This window comes from Aquarana catesbeiana, linkage group LG13, assembly GCF_042186555.1.
Source record: "Aquarana catesbeiana isolate 2022-GZ linkage group LG13, ASM4218655v1, whole genome shotgun sequence".
NCBI lineage: Eukaryota > Metazoa > Chordata > Amphibia > Anura > Ranidae > Aquarana > Aquarana catesbeiana.
The window spans coordinates 106,910,604-106,928,504 of NC_133336.1; the positions used below are offsets into that span (position 1 = coordinate 106,910,604).

The 17,901-nt window shown below is 42.3% G+C and overlaps 1 protein-coding gene across 2 annotated transcripts in view; it reads left to right on the forward strand.

Moving 5' to 3' along the window:
• DPH6 (diphthamine biosynthesis 6) overlaps positions 1–11,277 on the forward strand; it is a 198,109-nt gene extending 186,832 nt beyond the window's left edge. For both annotated transcript variants that reach the window (XM_073609884.1, XM_073609883.1), the window contains exon 15: positions 8,828–11,277. In XM_073609884.1, coding sequence (XP_073465985.1) covers positions 8,828–8,946 — 119 coding nt within the window. In that variant the 3' untranslated portion in view covers positions 8,947–11,277. The remainder of the gene's footprint in view (positions 1–8,827) is intronic.
• Positions 11,278–17,901: the final 6,624 nt, after the last annotated feature.

Genomic DNA, 17,901 nt, shown 5'->3' on the forward strand with positions numbered 1-17,901 from the left:
AACAGACTATCCTTCTGAGCCCAGCATTTTGCATTCTTGTCCCAATTTTGGGTGCCCACTACTGTCTATTGATATGTAAAACACTTTTTTCAATCAGCAATTAGTGATCAATAATAACATCTAGTAAACATCATTTATTTATTGCCCAGAAATCTGTAGAAGAATGCTATACCTGGCTCAAGCTGGGCTCCTCCACTTCTTCCTGGCTGGAAGTCCCAGGTTGGGTTGGACATCAGAAGCCTCAGCTGGTATGGAAGGAAGTGTGGAAGGAAGAGTAGAGAGGGATTCCCTGACTTCAGTGTGGTCTGACAGAAATCGCAGTCTCTCATAGTACCACAGCCTGGGGACATAAACGTCATCTGCTGCAGCTCCGGACCTCTGGGAATCTGTGACCTTCTTGCGCTCCCTAAGATACGTGCTCCTCAGGCCACTAATTTTAGCTTTTAAATAAGGGATGGTTGCTGTGGGGACCACCGGCTTCACCAACTCCAGCAGTTTCTCCAGCGCTGCCTGCCTCTTCTGTTTGTGATTATAGTGGGGGTGTCTGACCTGCCACAGACAGGGCAGCTCCCTCTACTTGTCTATGAACAGGGGCAGGAAATTGTGGTCGTTGAACCCATCCATTTTCTCTGCAAGACACAACACAAGACAAACCCTAATGTCAGGCCAAACTCCCCTAATCTTGTTACAATATAGGCTTCCATTTCGAAGCAGTATAGGCCCAAGTTTAGATCCTACCTTCGTTAGCACGATCGGCGTCTCCGATGCTCCTTCCTCCGCTCACAGATCGTACGTAAGACGCGCGCGTTACGATTTATACACACTGCGCATGCGTATAACTCCGCCCGCCCCTGATGTTCTTTCTAGTCTATTCCCCGCCCCTTTTCGTTCGGCCCAGTGGGGGAAGAGCACATGGCGGATAGACAGCAGGATCGTGCTAATTGTAGCAACGAGGAGGAGGGGGAGGAAAGGCCGGAGCCTGAAACGTCCCGATCCAGAAGGAGATTAAAGGACTCAAATATGTCCTTTGGGGAGATGTTGGAAATGGTGGACATCCTGAAGAAGGCCGACTATGATGGAAAGTATGGGCCTTACCCCAACCCCAATGTCAGAAAGGCCAAGATCATGGCGAAAGTGGTCAGGAGTCTGCACCGGAAATTCGGGGTACGACGATCGAAAGATCAGCTCAGGAAGCGGTGGTCGGACCTGAAATTACGAGAACATGAGCAGTACAGAAAGATCCGGAGAGTGCTGCAAAAAAGTAAGTATTTGTGCTGTGTTCCTATTCTTTTTGTGTTTATTACGTTCGTGCTGCTCCATGTGCTTTTAGGAACTGTTGTACAGTTTAAAATGGCAACTTTCATGTTCATGGGCACATTATTCGTTCGGATCACACATTTTTATTTCGGACGATAAAATACCATTGTTTAGGCCATATGCATTTGGCCACCATTTTGACGCCCTATACTTGGCTTCAAAGAATTGGGTTGTGTAGATGACTTTGTTACTAGAATGAAATGCAAATTAGATTGTGTGTAAGGAGAGGACACTCAGCAGCTGTTTTCACATCTGGACACTGGAGCACTAGTGTGGGACACAAGAACACCATTTTTATTAGGGGGGGACACACAGGTGCTCCAGTGTATACTATAGGGGGGTCTCCATCTGTGAAGCTTGTACCAAACAGGTAAAGTATTGCAGCTTGACAAAGGACACTAAAAAAGCTACATCTTGGAACTCTGCTAAAATAGATCATTGTACCCCACTTCCAAGCAATGTTTCATCTTTATAGTTCTGACATGAAATATCTGTGTGCTAATTATACCATTTTTGTTTTACATAGGGGAGAAAAGACTTGGAGGACACCCCTCATCTGAGGAGACCAGAGGCCCCCCCCCTCTGGAAGAAGGGGAAATCCCAACAACACAAGATGAGCAGGAGGATGAAGACGTGGTGGAACTAGTCACCACAACAGGTGAGTGTCTGCAACCACAGGCTCACGTAAGAGATGGATGGCGGCATTTTTTTGCAAACCTAATTTATTTTGGGGTTCTTCTCTTTTTAGGTGATCGTGAGGTTGTGGATGAAGATCCTTTCACATCCGAAAGTGCCCAGATCCTGATCGGGGAGATCATGGGGTGTAATTTACAATTGGAAAACATCAAGCAAAACATCAATGATGTTATTCCAAAATATAAAAACATCATTGATGTTTTGGGGCGAGTTTAAAGCCCCTCCAAATCACTTTCTTCTTTTGTCTGCTACAATGTGCTAAATGTTTTTGTGATTTTTCCCAAAGCCAAATTTGGAGGATGCACGCAGTGTGCCAACATGTGCTATCTGCCATCACGGGAGATCAATGGACGCGTTTTGGGGGTGCAACCCCTTCCTCAATAACAAAGTAGCGGTGAGGAAGGGCTTTCTCCCCCAAAACACGTCCCTTGATCCCCCGTGATGGCAGATAGCACATGTTGACATTGTGAAATTTGTGTGCATCTTCCAAATTTGGCTTTTCCTGGGGTGATTTCCCCCCATCTGAACGCAATATCAAACACAGTTCCTAAATACTCATGTCTGATATTGCCTTCCAGTTCTACCAAATGTGAACTTTGTAAGATCAAGATTTGTGTCTTTTCTTGTGGGTTTTACACAGGCCTGTTTTCTATAAAATGGACATTTTGATTTTGGATAATGACACCACAAAAATTATTATACAACAAACATGTTGGTTTGTCAGAAAAACCTTTGTTAAATGCACATGTGATTGTGCTGGTATTAAAAAGATTGTTCATCAAGAATGTGTGGATTATTGTCTCAACGCTACAACACTTTTGGGGTGATGTAATTGTTGTTTTATGAGAAAATGGGGGTAATTTCCTAAGGGCAAATCCTCTTTGCACTACAAGTGCTGTTTCAGTGCAGTTGCAAGTGCACTTGTAGTGAAAATGTCTTTGCATTTAGTAAATAACAGCCAACAGTGCTTTGTATAAGGTTACACAATCACGACATTTTCTGGACTCCACACATTTCTGTCAGGGTCAGCTAAAACAAACACAAGCAGTAAATGTCCACAAAGAAGAGCCTGGGGGGAGATGCCTGTCGAGAACTTCAAGTCCTGCAGGCTTCTCCCTGTGGCCAAATACCGCAAGGTAGCGACCAACCTCTGCTCCGGAGTGATGGCTTGCCTCATGCAGGTATCCTGCCTGCTGATATAAGGGGTCAGCGAAGCCAACAAACGGTGAAATATGGGGTCCGTCATCCTGAGAAAGTTCCTGAAATCATCAGGATTATTCTCACGGATCTCACGGAGCAAAGGCATATGACAGAACTGGTCACGCTGACGCAACCAATTCTTGGTCCATGAACTCCTCCCCACCCTGTTCATGGACTGGACTTGTGTCAAGGTCAGGACCCCAACACCAAGCCCACGCACAGCACGAACTCTACGAGGAGTACGCATACGAAACATGGCTAGAAAACGGTCGACTGCTCAGAACGAAGTAACAGAATGCACTGAAGAACAGCAAGGCCTGTGAAGAGCGACCTGAAAACCAGTAACGAACGAACAAGAATACAATGACTAAGTCACGCGGAACTTGCTGCACGCACTGAAGAGCAGCTACAAACCCACAAGCACAAACTGAACAGCAGAAAACGATCCGAAAGCCACGAGTCTGAAAAAGCGCGAATCGTCTCTCACCAAACTTTTACTAACACGAGATTAGCAAAAGGAGCCCAAAGGGTGCCGCGCTTGGTTCTGAACCGGCCTTTTCTAGTCTCGTCGTACGTGGTGTACGTGACCGCGTGGTTGTCGATCGGAAATTCCGACAACTTTGTGCGACCGTGTGTAGGCAAAACAAGTTTGAGCCAACATCCGTCGGAAAAAATCCTAGGATTTTGTTGTCGGAATGTCCGAACAAAGTCCGACCGTGTGTACGCCCTATTACTCTCGTAATGGCCTTTCTAGGAATAAATCTGGATCTTTACTTTTTAGAGTATAGAACAGTAGTAGCAAATGTATTATTAGCAGCAAGGTTGACCTATAACAAAACTATGGAAATCCAAAAATGCACCAAACTTATCTGATGTTGTTATACGGTTGAATACACAAGCTCAGTATGGATTGACGTTGGCATATAAAAATGACAACACGGCCAAGTTTGAGAAACTATGGCAAATATGGACTAGTCATCCTAGAGCTTCTACTTCACTCAAAAACATGAGCTGCAGTTCTTAAACTATATGCCAGTATTAATCCAAGAGTAACATCGCGGTTTCACAGTTCTCTTTTTCTAATTTCTTGAATTGTCCATGATAACTCTGCACACCCAATCGAGTTAACTACATAATTTATTGCACCAGAAGCTATACAAAACATTGCTAGCACAAACACCAGAATCCCCAAATTCCCAAAAACCTCCCTTTATTGGCCTTACCATCATGAACTTCAGGGACCTTAACCCGAATTTTTGATGCACTGGCCAGAAATTCCATCTGACCGCCTCCTTGGATTGGAGAGACTAGCCGCCTCTGATTACACTGGAGTATACCAGCTGATCAGCACAGACACGAGTACTCCAACTGAGGAGACCACTTGCAGTAGAACCGTATGTACTTAGAGTATGTTGAGCGGCTTGCTCATCCATCCGCCTGCAGGAGATTGTGAATGGTGGTCTGTGAGTACACCGATTACATTGGAGCCATGAGGAGCTTAGTTACATTTGTGACAGATTGTATCTACCTGCATGCTGTGGGAATCTTTCTGTGCTGATATGCATCATCACATTTTATACTGTAACAAACTCCCAAGCGCGGTGCACATATAACTGATCTTACACAGCAATTATTCCTTGCTTCATTCATCTCTACATTTCAGGTATCTCCTTCGACATTCCCATGTGGATAGCCTGCTTCAGGTAACGGCAGTCAGGACTGATCATTTACATAGTTGAACTCTACCTGTGTTACCAGTGCTCACCAAGCTGGACATCGGGTGAGCTGATATTGATTGAATATCGGAGTGTTTATCCCGCTCTTCAATCACCCCCATTCCACACATGACTGACAGACCTATGACAGGGCAGATATCCCTGTGGGTTTAGTAGAGTGTGGGTACGTATTGGCCAGTGTATCCCCCTTCCATTACGGTGCAGTGTACTACATGCCCTTTGTGTTTTCAAAGTGGATCACTGCACCTTCGTGGGTTCTGGGGATCCTTGACAGGTTGGCTTAGAGTAATTTTTAAGGGGGGTGTTCGTATTGGAGAGGGTGGGCTCAGCTCCCTGTAGGGATTGCGTCCCCCACCCCTTGTTTATTCACGAGGGGTGGTGCATCACTGTCCCATACAAGGTGGGGTATTTGGGGATTTTTTTTTAGGGGGAGGGGATGTTTTTGGGAGGTTTTTGGGAATGTGGGGGTTCTGCTTTTTGTGCTAGCAATGTTTTGTATAGCTTCTGAAGTAATAAATTATGTAGTTAACTCAATTGGGTGTATAGAATCCTATGTTTTTTGTTTTATACCCTTGTCTATCATAAATTGATTACCCCCCCCCCCCCCTCTAAATATAGGGTGAGTACTACACACAGGTATTAGGTGGGATTCCCATTTTTTTTTACTTTTGTATTGTCCATGATAATGTTGTCATTATATTAGCTAGAGCCTGTTTACAGCTAGAACCCAATGGGGTAAACAGGAATTTTACTATACTGTTTATGTATGATTCATTTGATCATTTGTATGACTATTGTCCATTACTTTGAGATTTGTATGTAAATGTTTTACTGCTATACCTGATTGATATATACCATAACCAGCTGCCTTTAATATTTCTGTTATTTGTTTGGAAATTTCAATTAAAATTCTTTAATGATAAAAAAAAAAGGAGTGGAGAGTTGGGCCGAGCTGCACAGTGTGCGTCTATAGATAAACAGACTCAGGGGTGAGCCCATACATCTGCCCCCATAGCAAGTGGCTTACTACTATGGGGGCAGACCCTGAAGAGGAGGAGCAGACAGCACCAGCGGGGGATCCCAGAAGAGGAGGTCAGGGCTGCTCTGTGCAATACCACTGCACAGAGTAGGTAAGTATAAACTTCTTTTTTTATTTTAGGTTAAAAAAGAGACTTTAGAATCACTTTGTTAGTTCAATTACAAGTGGACTGGGGAAGAGTGAATACATTTGGTTTTTATTTTTTCTGGGGCTGTCCATCCTGAAATGACTGTGCTGGAGGTTCTTATTCTGGTGCTGTTTGTATCTTGGAACATTTGCTTACACCAGGGGTCCCCAAACTGCAGCCTGCAGGCCAGAGGTCGCTCTTTGCACCAGCTTTGCACCAGCTTTGCACCATAGTTTCTTACTGCATATTGCCTACTATAATAGCATTTAAGTTTACAGTGCCAAAATTGTACAGACATTGAAAACTATACCTAAAAGCGAGAGAGAGAGGTGCTTTAAAACATCTTGTACAAGCTTTTTATCCTACCGATCTACTGATATTTGTCTTGATTTTCACCACCACCACAGGACACCACAAGTGCATAAAACTGAATCCCTAATACTTTCTATATGCTGATTGTATGCAAATATCACAGGAATAGTATTGTAACAGTGAAGAATAACATAACACTAATTCCTTGGTCTAGGACAAAACAGCTACTCTGATAAAACAGTTATTTTGCCATTTGTGTTAAACTTTATTGTATATCTGTGGATACCTCTGTGCATTTGGGACCGACAATGCAGTTTCAGAGCCTTAATGCTTAGAAAATGGCTCACACTGTAATGGAAGCATGGGCAAAAGAGAGATCTCCCGCTACAGAGGGAACTGAAGGATTATGTTTTGTCAGGAGACAATGCTCTGCAACCTCAATGAATCCTCTCTATGTAACTTCCACACTGCCAGGGAACCAGGAGGGACTTGCTGTGTAATGATAATCTCCTTAGAATGAGAATTTTTTTTTTTGTTGTGCTTTATTAATTCAGGGCCTGATGGGGATATTAGCAGCTCTTGAAATTGGAAAGGCCGGGAGCATTGCAATTTGCTGAATCCCAAAATGTTTCAAATGAGCAGATAAACAGCAGCAATAATTGGCCTTTATTAAATCAAGGAATCGTTCATTACAAGTATCCCAGCTGTACCAGAGAGGGGCAAGGAGGGGTAGCTGAGCCTGTGCACTGTAAGAGAAATTCTTGTGTGAACCAGAACCTAATTTCAAGGGGCCTATTCAGTGAATTTCATCACCTTTATGTACGCACTTTTTTTCTGTTTCCCCTTGAGAGTACATTGTCCAAGTAGAAAAAGAAAGTGAAAAACTGGGAAAGAACAATCAAATTTAAAAACAACCACCTTAAAAATCCTTTTCATACTTAAAAAAACTAAATCAAAGAAAACTATAAAACCATACTGAGCACATAATGTAAGCAGCAGGAAAAGACTCAATAGCGCAAATGGAGAGCGATGGAGTTCCAGGGGAAACCCATTAAGTCTCTATATGATGGGAAGTCCAAACGTAGAGGGACCACAATGGCTGCAGCTCTTCCAGCACAGTATTGGATGGTCTCTGTGCACTAAAACAAAAAAGCAGAAGGCACCACCATCAGTGTATCAATTTATTAAAAGCAATTATATTAAAGCAATTAGAAAAAAGAGGGTTTAAAATGCACTCACAAAAGTAAGAGGAAACAGGCATATCATCAATCCTTAATCGCTGGCGAAGCTTGATGAAGAGGCAGCGGGAGTCTGACAGAGTAGCTCCCGAAGGCAGCTGTGTAGGACAACCAGAATGTGGCTGAGGAGAGAGGTGTAGAAGCTTAGCAAGTCAGAGGTAGTATCCGCAAACAGGAGCTGCAACGCAAGCCAGCACCGGAACCTCAAGTGATGTCGTCCATAGTGACATCTATACGAAATGGGTGGTAACATGTTTGGAGCTTAGAGACGCCCCTTTGTCAAAAGTTTCTAGCTCCTACACCACTCCTCAGCCGCATTCCGTTTGTCCTACACAGGTGCCTTCGGGCTCTACTCTGTCAGCCTCCCGGCTGCCGCCTCACTGAGTTTCGCCAGTGATTAAGGACTGATGATATGCCTGTTTCCTCTTACTTTTGTAAGTACATTTTAAACCCTCTTTTTTATAATTGTTTTTAATAAACGTATACACTTAGCTGGTGTATAAAATGCTTTTTGTTTTTGATTTTTTTACATATTGGCACCCTTCAAAGCCAGAACAATTTTCACTCGCTAATTAACCTAATTGGGGATACTAGAATTGCTGCCCATGGCCATCAGCAGGTGATCCTAGAGACAGGAGCTTCAGCTCTGGCGGAGGTAGTCCAGTCAGCGGAGGTAGTCCAGTCAGCGGAGGTAGTCCAGTCCAGTCAGAATGATGAAGTTAGATGCCACACACTAAAGAGTATAGTGTGCAGGTGGGAAATGTTTCTGGGCTTCACCTTCTTCAGCTTACTCCTGACAGCACCTATATAGTCGAAGATTGTTAAGTAATTGACCTGTTAGCCCAATACCCATGAGCAGTACTTTTGGCATTAGTTCCTAACCAGTTACCCTTGTATTTTCCATTAGGTAAGTGATTTAGGTAATAAAATTGAAAGAGACGCAAAGAGAACATACATGTACAGTATATTACAAGCATTATTCAAAAGAATTATAAAAAAATGCACAGAATGGCACTATACAGTGGCATTATATAAAGGGACACTTTACTTTTAGCATGTGCATGTATAGTTTTATCTATGTTTGGGATGTAGGTCTATATAATCTATATTGGACTATTATTAAAAGCACTTGTTTTGAAAAACCCTTTTGTCTCTCTTGCAGATTTTCCGGTGATTCTGAAAAAGGTGTGGGGGAAGAATGCGCCGTGTCTTGTGCTGGTACCTGTAATAGATCTGCCCGGTCATGAACTCCTAAACATGTCTTTCTGGCTCAGTTCTTGATCCCATGGAAAGGAACATCTAAATCTGGACTAAAAGACCAAAAAACCCCCATAATTTGTGCCCTTTGGCCTAATCACAGCGAGTGTTATAAAGTCTTATTTTGAAGAATGAAAAGGGATAACAACATTACAAAATGCGTTGTCTTTGAAAGTTATAGCTTATTCGAAAATGTTTTTAGAATATTATTGTTTTTTATATTAAATCTGAAATATTTTCTATTTAAACCACAATGAACACAAAGATTGTATTACTTTTAATTCTACTTTTTACTCTGGTCTGCAGATGATGAAAGCAAGGGATAAACAAACTGGATTGTTCAAAATTTAATAAATCTTGTGAGCTGCCACACCACCAACCAAAATAAATGTATAAAATAACAACAAACTCAATTGGGATGTGACCTGGATAGTTTTATGACTGCATCTAGATTGTTGTAATTGACAGAAATTTCAAACATGTCACGGCTTGTACTTACTAGTTTCAAAATCACAGACTTGCAGCTTAAAGTTGATCTCTAGACAGATATAAAAGATACAAATGAATTCAGCTCTGTATTTATTAATACATCATTTTTTTATTAAAAACAGTGTAAGTACCTTCAGAGCCTAAACTGGGGAGAATCAGCATAGGTAGACAGTTGTACTACCAGTGCAAGAAACATGTTGATGGGAGAAGAAACGCAAAGTGAGAAGAGAGATCAGCTGATCAGTCTCCTTTCAATGTCCAGTTGTATGGTGGAGAGGAGAGCAGACCTGTAAGATCCCTTTCACACTGAGGCAGTATTCAGACATTTTAGCGCTAGAAATATCGCCTGTAAAGCACCTGAAAACTGACTCTCATTCTCTGCAATGGGTGCTTTCACATCCGGGCGGTGCGATTTCGAGACGTTCGGAAAAGTCTTGCAAGCAGCATCTTTGAGGCGGGTTGGGAGCACTGTATACAGCGCTCCCAAAATACCCCTGCCCATTGCAATGAATATGCAGCGCTTTCCGAAGTGCCGCAACATGGGAGTTTTTGGGGTTAAAAGCGCCCCGCTAATGGTCGAAAAGTGTCACAAAAACGCCACTAAAACTAGCAGCGCTTTAGTGTGAAAGCAGTCTAGGTGTTACTGAGCTACAGCAGAGCAAAATCAGGTCTCCTTCCCTGCCAGATAGAGGTGTGCAAATCTCAGAATTAAATGGACTGAATCACAGATATTTTAGCAGGTAAAACATCTCTCCTATCTGTATTTAATGTATTAATTTAGCTATTTGCCTGGAGTTCAGCTTTGAAGAAATGTAATGTACCGCCCAGTGTTGCTATCAGTATGATGGGTGGGGGTAAAATCATCTTACTATGATGAAAATGTTATATGATTCTAATTGAATAGTAGTATATGTAGTTAATTTTGATTATCCCTGATGCTAACATATTTCATAGGGCTGTACAGTCAGGACTTAAATGTGGAGCAAAAAAAAAAAAAAATGTTGTGACTTGTAGCATTACTGGCTTTACTCCTAACTATTATCCAGGCATTTGTGTTCTGTTCAGGAATACAGAACATGTTTGTTTCAGTAAATAAGCTGTGGTGCCATAACACTGCTAGCAGTTCTGAAGGTTCCTGTACTTGTTTTGTAATATGGAGGACCACACACTTGCTGAAGAAAGTGGAAAGTCAGTTGTTGCATATGATGGATTTACCAAGTGTCATCTGAAAAAAAAAAAAGGGAAGACTTTTTAGGTACCCACATCGTCGTATATTAAATAAACGTTTTATAAGGATATTAAAACCTTGATGTTGTGTATATATCAGGCTGAATTACCATTTTGCCTCAGCATATTCATATGTCCCTATCTACCAACTTATTAGTCAATATATACAGTGATACCTCGGTTCACAAACTTAATTCGTGAAATGAATTGGTCGCGAACCGAGGCAAATTTTCCCATAGGGTTCAATGTAAATCAGGTTAATACATTCTGAAGAAATGACACTTTGCTGCAATGTAAAGTAATGAGTGTACAGCTTGTATAACAGTTTAAATTTGCTGTCTCCTCAAAATAACTCAACACACAGCCATTAATCTAATAGTGATCTTCCGTTCCATCCTGTGGCGAAGTCGGAAGGAACGAAACATACATCAGGGTGTGACTGGACGGCAACCAGAATCATCGCATTAATGTTGTGAGAGTGATTGGCATTTCCCTGGATAGTCGTCAGCCAGCATGGAGGTGGTGAGACTGAAGGGGATCATTCGATCAAGTTATGAACTATACAATGTTTGATACAAGATGTTTTAAATGTGAGTGGACTGGGTATTGTTTTTGGATTAAAGGTTGAGCTTTACAATATTACGCTAGTGGAGCCTTTCTTTTTCATGTACCCATGGATATGCACCCTTCTTACAAGGAACTGTGGAGAAGTGGATTGGCTTATTAACCACTTCAGCCCCGGAAGGATTTGCCCCCTTCCTGACTAGGCCATTTTTTGCGATACGGCACTGCGTCGCTTTAACTGACAATTGCGCGGTCATCGGACGTTGTACCCAAACAAAATTTTTTTCCCCACAAATAGAACTTTCTTTTGGTGGTATTTGATCACCTCTTCGGTTTTTATTTTTTGCGCTATAAACAAGAGAAGAGCGACAATTTTGAAAAAAAAAACACTATTTTGTACCTTTTGCTATAATAAATATCCCCAATTTGAAAAAAAAAAATTTCTTCATCAGTTTAGGCTGATATGTATTCTTCTACATATTTTTGGTAAATAAATTGCGTATATTGATTGGTTTGTGCAAAAGTTATAGCGTCTACAAAATAGGGATAGATTTATGGCATTATTATTTTTTTTTTTTTTTTTTACTAGTAATGGCGGTGACCTGCGATTTTTATCAGGACTGCAACATTGCGACGGACACATCGGACACTTTTGACACTGTTGGGACCAGTGATATTTATACAGCAATCAGAGCTAAAAATGGGTACTGATTACTGTATAAATGTCACTGGTTGTATTTTTATCTACGGCAATTGTAAGTGCAATCTTGTTTTTTAACTAATAAATATTTTAAGGATTTACACTATGGAAGCATTTTTATCCATACATTTGGACTAACTGACCGTTGGCATACACTGGGGAGATCCAGCGAGGAAGAATCTGGGATACTTGCTGCTAAGCACAGAGACCCGGGGCTGGGGAACAAGCCCCAGGCGTTTTTTAATCTCCATAACAAGAGATCCATTCAGCTGGTAAGCGGCAGTGATTTTAAAGGTGGAGGGCCTTTTCTATCTTACCCTCTCACTTCTTCTTGGGTGTCTCGGTCATATGTCACCGTGGATTAATCTGTTGAAGAATTGCACATAGATTGTTGCTCTGATATCTTGTGCTAGAGAACATTCTCTCTTCAGAGACACTTTATTGCAAGAAGTTCACGATCTCCCACGTGGTAATTCTCTGTCGGTGAAAGCTTACGAGAGAAGAATGCAACTGGGTGTAAAAGGGCCTTGGCCCCCCTGGCATTGTGAGAGCACTGCCCCTACTGCTGATTCTGATGCCTCAACCTCCAACGCGTATGGTAGAGCTGGGTCAGGGTGCCTTAGAATAGATGCAGAAGTGAACAATTCCTTTAAGTTTTCAAAAGCAGACTGGGCTTCAGGAATCCAGGAAAACTGGAAAACCGGTTGCTGTGATGGTCAGTTGAGTGAATGGAGAAATGATGGCTGAGAATCTCTTGATGAACTTCCGATAGAAGTTTGCGAATCCTACGAAATGCTGTATTCCTTTTTTATCCTCCTTGGGAGCTGGCCAAACTAAAATGGCAATGATTTTTGGGGATCCATCTTTATGTCCTCTGTAGAGATTATTAATCCCTGGAACTGGATGCTCTGACGCTCAAACTCGCATTTTTCTTGTTTGGCATATAAGCCATGCTGTCTAAGTCGGGTCAGCACCTTTTTCATATGTCCATGATGAGGCTCTAGTGAAGGGGAAAAAATCAGAATATTGTTCAAGTAGACGATAACAAAAAGATCCAAAAATCTCAGCAAATGTTATTGACAAAATGCTGGAATGTAGCAGGGGAGTTGCACAGGCCAAAGGGCATCACTAGGTATTCGAAAATTCCCGTATCTAGTGCTTTCTTCCATTCATCCCAGGCCCGTATGCGGACCAGATTGTATGCCCCTCGGAGATTTAGCTTTGTGAAGACCGTTGCTGACCTAAGCCTTTGGAACAGTTCAGGTACCAGAGGTAGAGGGTACCAGTTCTTGACTGTGACCTTATTGAGCTCACGGTAGTTGACACAGTGTCGAAGAGAATGGTCCTTTTTCTCCACAAAGAAAATGCCTGCCCCAGCTGGAGAGGTAGATGGACGAATGAACCCCTTCTTCAAACTCTCATCAATGTAGTCTTTCAGAACTGTGAGTTCTAGTTCAGATAAGGGAAAGCCCTGAATTTGCTGCAGTCACCGGAGAACCTTTCAGGAGTAGGCACTCTGGGCTCTGGTGGTAAAATCACCACTGTAGGTGTAGAGCTTCCAGCGGAAGATGAGGAAGCAGCACAGGGGGTAGCAGAGGGTTCTGATAAAGTCTGTACATGTTTCTTGAGCTGGACATTATCTTCCTGCAGGTTTTTGACGGCTTGTGTGAGGCCAGCTAGATGTTGGCACAGTTCATCAATGGGAGAGGTTCCTCGCTCAGGCATGGCTGTCTCGTACTGTCACGTACCTGGTGGATAGAGCCTGGTTTATGCAGAGGAAGGCCTCTCTTGCACCTCTCACTCGGTGCCCCTGGTAGAGTATACAGGCAGCGCAGGAGTGCAAAGTCGCATGAATGTTGGTAAACATGCTTGCTGTTGGGCTGTTGATCCAGTAGTCTGCCAGATGGCAGCGGGTCTCTGTGGGCAGGAACAGGCTGGTACATGGCCAAAGAACAGGTCCCAAAGGTAGCTGGACAGGTGCTAGCAACTTGGTAGCTCTGGAGGGGCTAGAACGTAAGCAGAGTCAGACAAGCCAGGTCATACACAAAACGGTCAGATCAAGTACAGATGCAGAGGCAGTTGAATGGTCAAAGAACAAGTCGGGGTCGATGCAGGTGGAAAACAGGAATAGTCAGGAGCAAGCCAGATCAATACTTTAAGAGCATATGCAGGTAATGGGAAACAGATACTCACAGAATGCTGTAGACAAGACAGCACTGATCCTGTGTGCTGATCCAGCTTAAATAGCCCATTTGCAGCCCTTATCTGTCAGGGAATGCGCTATGCGCATATGCGTTAGCCCATGCTAATGCTCCTCTACTTCTAGGTGATTGGGGAACAGGGATTCTTCTGTGGCTATTATTCTGTCCTCTGACAGAGCCTTCCTGGCAATCCCCTTTTTAATGCATGCCAATATTCTGTTGGCCTTGCTTGCAGCAGCCTGGCATTGCATGCCATTACTGAGCCTTCGTATTTTTTGCACCCTAATGCATTACTTTACATTTTTCAACATTAAACCTCATCTGCCATGTAGTTGCCCACCCCATTTTTTGATGTGATGATTTTCTGATGTGAATGTACAATGTACTATATACAGTATGTAAAGTGCTGCGTAAATTGTTGGTGCTATATAAATAACTGTAATAATAATTATTATTATAGAATTTGACTGGTAATATGGCTGCATGTCCCCTATTGACCACAAGAGGGCAGCAGTAGCAGCTATGTGTAGGAGAAATAGTGCTGCATTTGATGAGAGTACACTAGAAGTAGACACACTTCTATTAAAAAACATGATATACCATTGCTTTCACCAACCAGTGTGACTACTTTGGATCTTTCTGAACATACAGGGCAAATTTGAGACCTAAAAGAATTATGTGAATGATTTAACACCTTTAAAAACAAGTGAGCAATTGCAGCTCCCAGAAATCTATGCTGACAATTTCCTTGTGAAAATAAGGATTCTTATCATTTCAGAAAGTAAGGTATGTAATCGTAATATATATGTTCGGAAAAGTGCAGGCATTATACCTAAAACAGGATTTAAATTGAGTTTTCTTCAAAACCCAGTATTGTCCCATAGCATGGCGTCTATGTAGGAGTCCACATTTATTTTTAGATTATTATTATTATCATACAGGATTTATATAGCGCCAACAGTTTACGCATCGCTTTACAACATTAGGGAGGACAGTACATGTATAATACAATTCAATACAGGAGGAATCAGAGGGCCCTGCTCGTTAGAGCTTACAATCTAGGAGGGAGGGTCAAGTGATGCAAAAGGTAATAACTGTATGGGATGACAGAAAGGAGAGATCAAATAAACCAGACCAATGATTGTGATTTGAAGATGCAACGTTCCCACAAATGTCTTAATAAAATGATCCAAGTGTGGGAGTAGATGCAAAGTTTAATATATAGAAATGTTTTTGTAAGATGTAATTGAGTGACAATGGGCCAGAGCCTGTTTAGAATTGCCAACAAATTCTATCACCTACTAGGATACGGGCACTTATAAATCACCCACTGTACTCAGAAGGTAAGTTACACTAACCTCATTCTGCTCATCCAATCGATTAACAGGATTACAGAATTTAGATACAATTCTCATTGACTTTTCAATGTCAATCTTTGCTGATATGGTTTTTCCCAGTTTATGACATTCCCTGTTACCCTTTAAAACAAATCGTGTATATGTTGTGACCAGCTATAGAACAAAAAGATAAAGGTGTTCCCCACATAAACTTTCAAGGCATTATACACCAAAACTGTGTATAAAACACGTTTCTTTATCGTACAAAATTCAATAAAAACATTCTCATAAAAAAAGAGCAGCTGCATGATTACTCCAGAATGATATCACAATAGAACCAGTGATGGATTTTCAGAAGTGAAAATATTCTCTGTGTCCCTCACCAGATGTTGTGATACTGGTGGGGAATACCCAACGCATTTCAGAAAATTGTTTTCTTTCTTCAGGGGTGCATAGACAAGACAGGTATAATCCACATTCTAAAAGTAAGACCATATTGATTAGAAAACATTCAAATCAGGCTTAGATCATTAGGATCAGATAGTAATAGAATGACTTACAAACAAGTTTTTCTATTTAGACAAAACACAGCTGAGAATCTAATTAAAGTGCTAAAGTCCTCAACTCATCACAATGGAGTCACCACTGTCAGCTGCATGGAGCAGTCAATGGGGAACCCGCTGAAGCCAACCATCCGAAGACAGGGGGAGACATTCATGGGGAATGCAAGGAGTCTAAAGGGATATAGTTCAGGATATTAAAGTGTTACTAAACCCAGGAGCCTGAATTCACTATAGTTGGTCTCCCACAGTACACAGAACATGGAAATACAATCATTTTAGTAAATATAAACTGCTAAATACCTTTTCTCAGCAGCAGTATATAGCAGTTTTGTCTTCTATCAGTGCCTGGTTAAAGCTTGTAGGAGGAGTTTGCACACTGCACTGGCTGTCCTATCAGGAACCAGGACTCCTGACCCTCTGTCTGGACAGTGCTGATTGGCTCTGTGCTGATCGCATGCACCCTACCAAGAAAAAAAAACGCTTTAGCACTACACACCAAACTAGGCATGTGCTAACTGACTCCAGTAACTCCGTCTTATCTGGACCTGTTTTTGAGTCAGTGGAAGAAGGGGAGGATTTGTGCATACAGGATCAAACAGCCTTTTTACACAATGCATGAGGAATAGAAGTCATGTCAGTAATATGTTTGTGTCCAGCATAAGCCAGCTCAAAGTCAAAACCCAAATTCAACAATACTTCAAAAATGCCCATAATACAGTAACATCGTGGAGAGAAGTTGTGGTGAAAGACCAATCAAATCTACTGCTATCCTGAATTTTACATCAAGGTTGTAGAAGGCTTTCCCAATTTAGACAAGATATTGCCATCCAAAGTTTGCAAGTTATACCCCTTACTGTAGCTACAAATCTCTTTTTTAGAATATCTGTGTGTGTGTGTGTGTGTGTGTGTAAATCTTCCTTTCTTGAGCAGTTACTTTTATACTGAGGAATAATCCTTTAGATATGGCTCACAACCATGCTGGGTGATGGCAGCTTGGTATAGGGATGTAACCATTTCTATTGTTTTTTTTGTTTGTTTAAATACATCCTAGTAGTAAAAATGATAAGATCAGGAAATACCTATCATCTACCTATCTGGCCAACCAGACCCTTTCGTGTGGCCCTCACACCCAATGCTTTTTTTCAGCTGAAATGTGGCAGAACTCAGTTCCTCCACCTCCAGCTCTTGCCCTCTGCTCCCTGCTTGCCACTGTCACTCATAAACACAGAAGCCTTCTGTGTTTACCAGGACAGCTTTCCTCATGGTGGCTCATGGCTGTCACAGATCCCTACCTGTCCTACATGCACTCACAGTGGGGACAGATGCCAACCAATGATCTCCCTGCAAGTGAGAGAGGCGGAGCCTGCACTATTCAGAGGTACTAGAGCTGGGCCGAGTAGGTGAGATGTGAGGAAGCTTTGTGGGAAGGGGGGGGGTGGAGGGATAGATGAGGGCTGTGGAGGGAGATGTGTGCAGAGGTGCGGGATGGTTGAGAGTGGTGCAGAGGTCAGAGCTAAGGAGGAGGGGTGGAAGTGAGATGTGGAGAGCCTGTGAAAGAGAGCTAAACCCTGCACTCTGCATGAAGTGCGCTCCTAAACCCTGAACTCTGTGCACAACACACCCCTGAACTCTGTACGTAGCTTACTCCTAAAATCTATATTCTGTATGTAGCACACTCCTGACCACTTCACTCTGTACATAGCGCAACCCTAAACCCTATGCTCTGTACATAGCATACTCCTGAAACCTGTACTCTGTATGTAGTACACTCCTAAACCCTGTACATAGCGTACTCCTGAACTCTGTACGTTAAGCACTTCTGAACTTTGCATACATGGTCTTACAGATACAACCAGCCCTTTGAGGGCAACCAATAGTGCTGATGTGGCCCACGATGA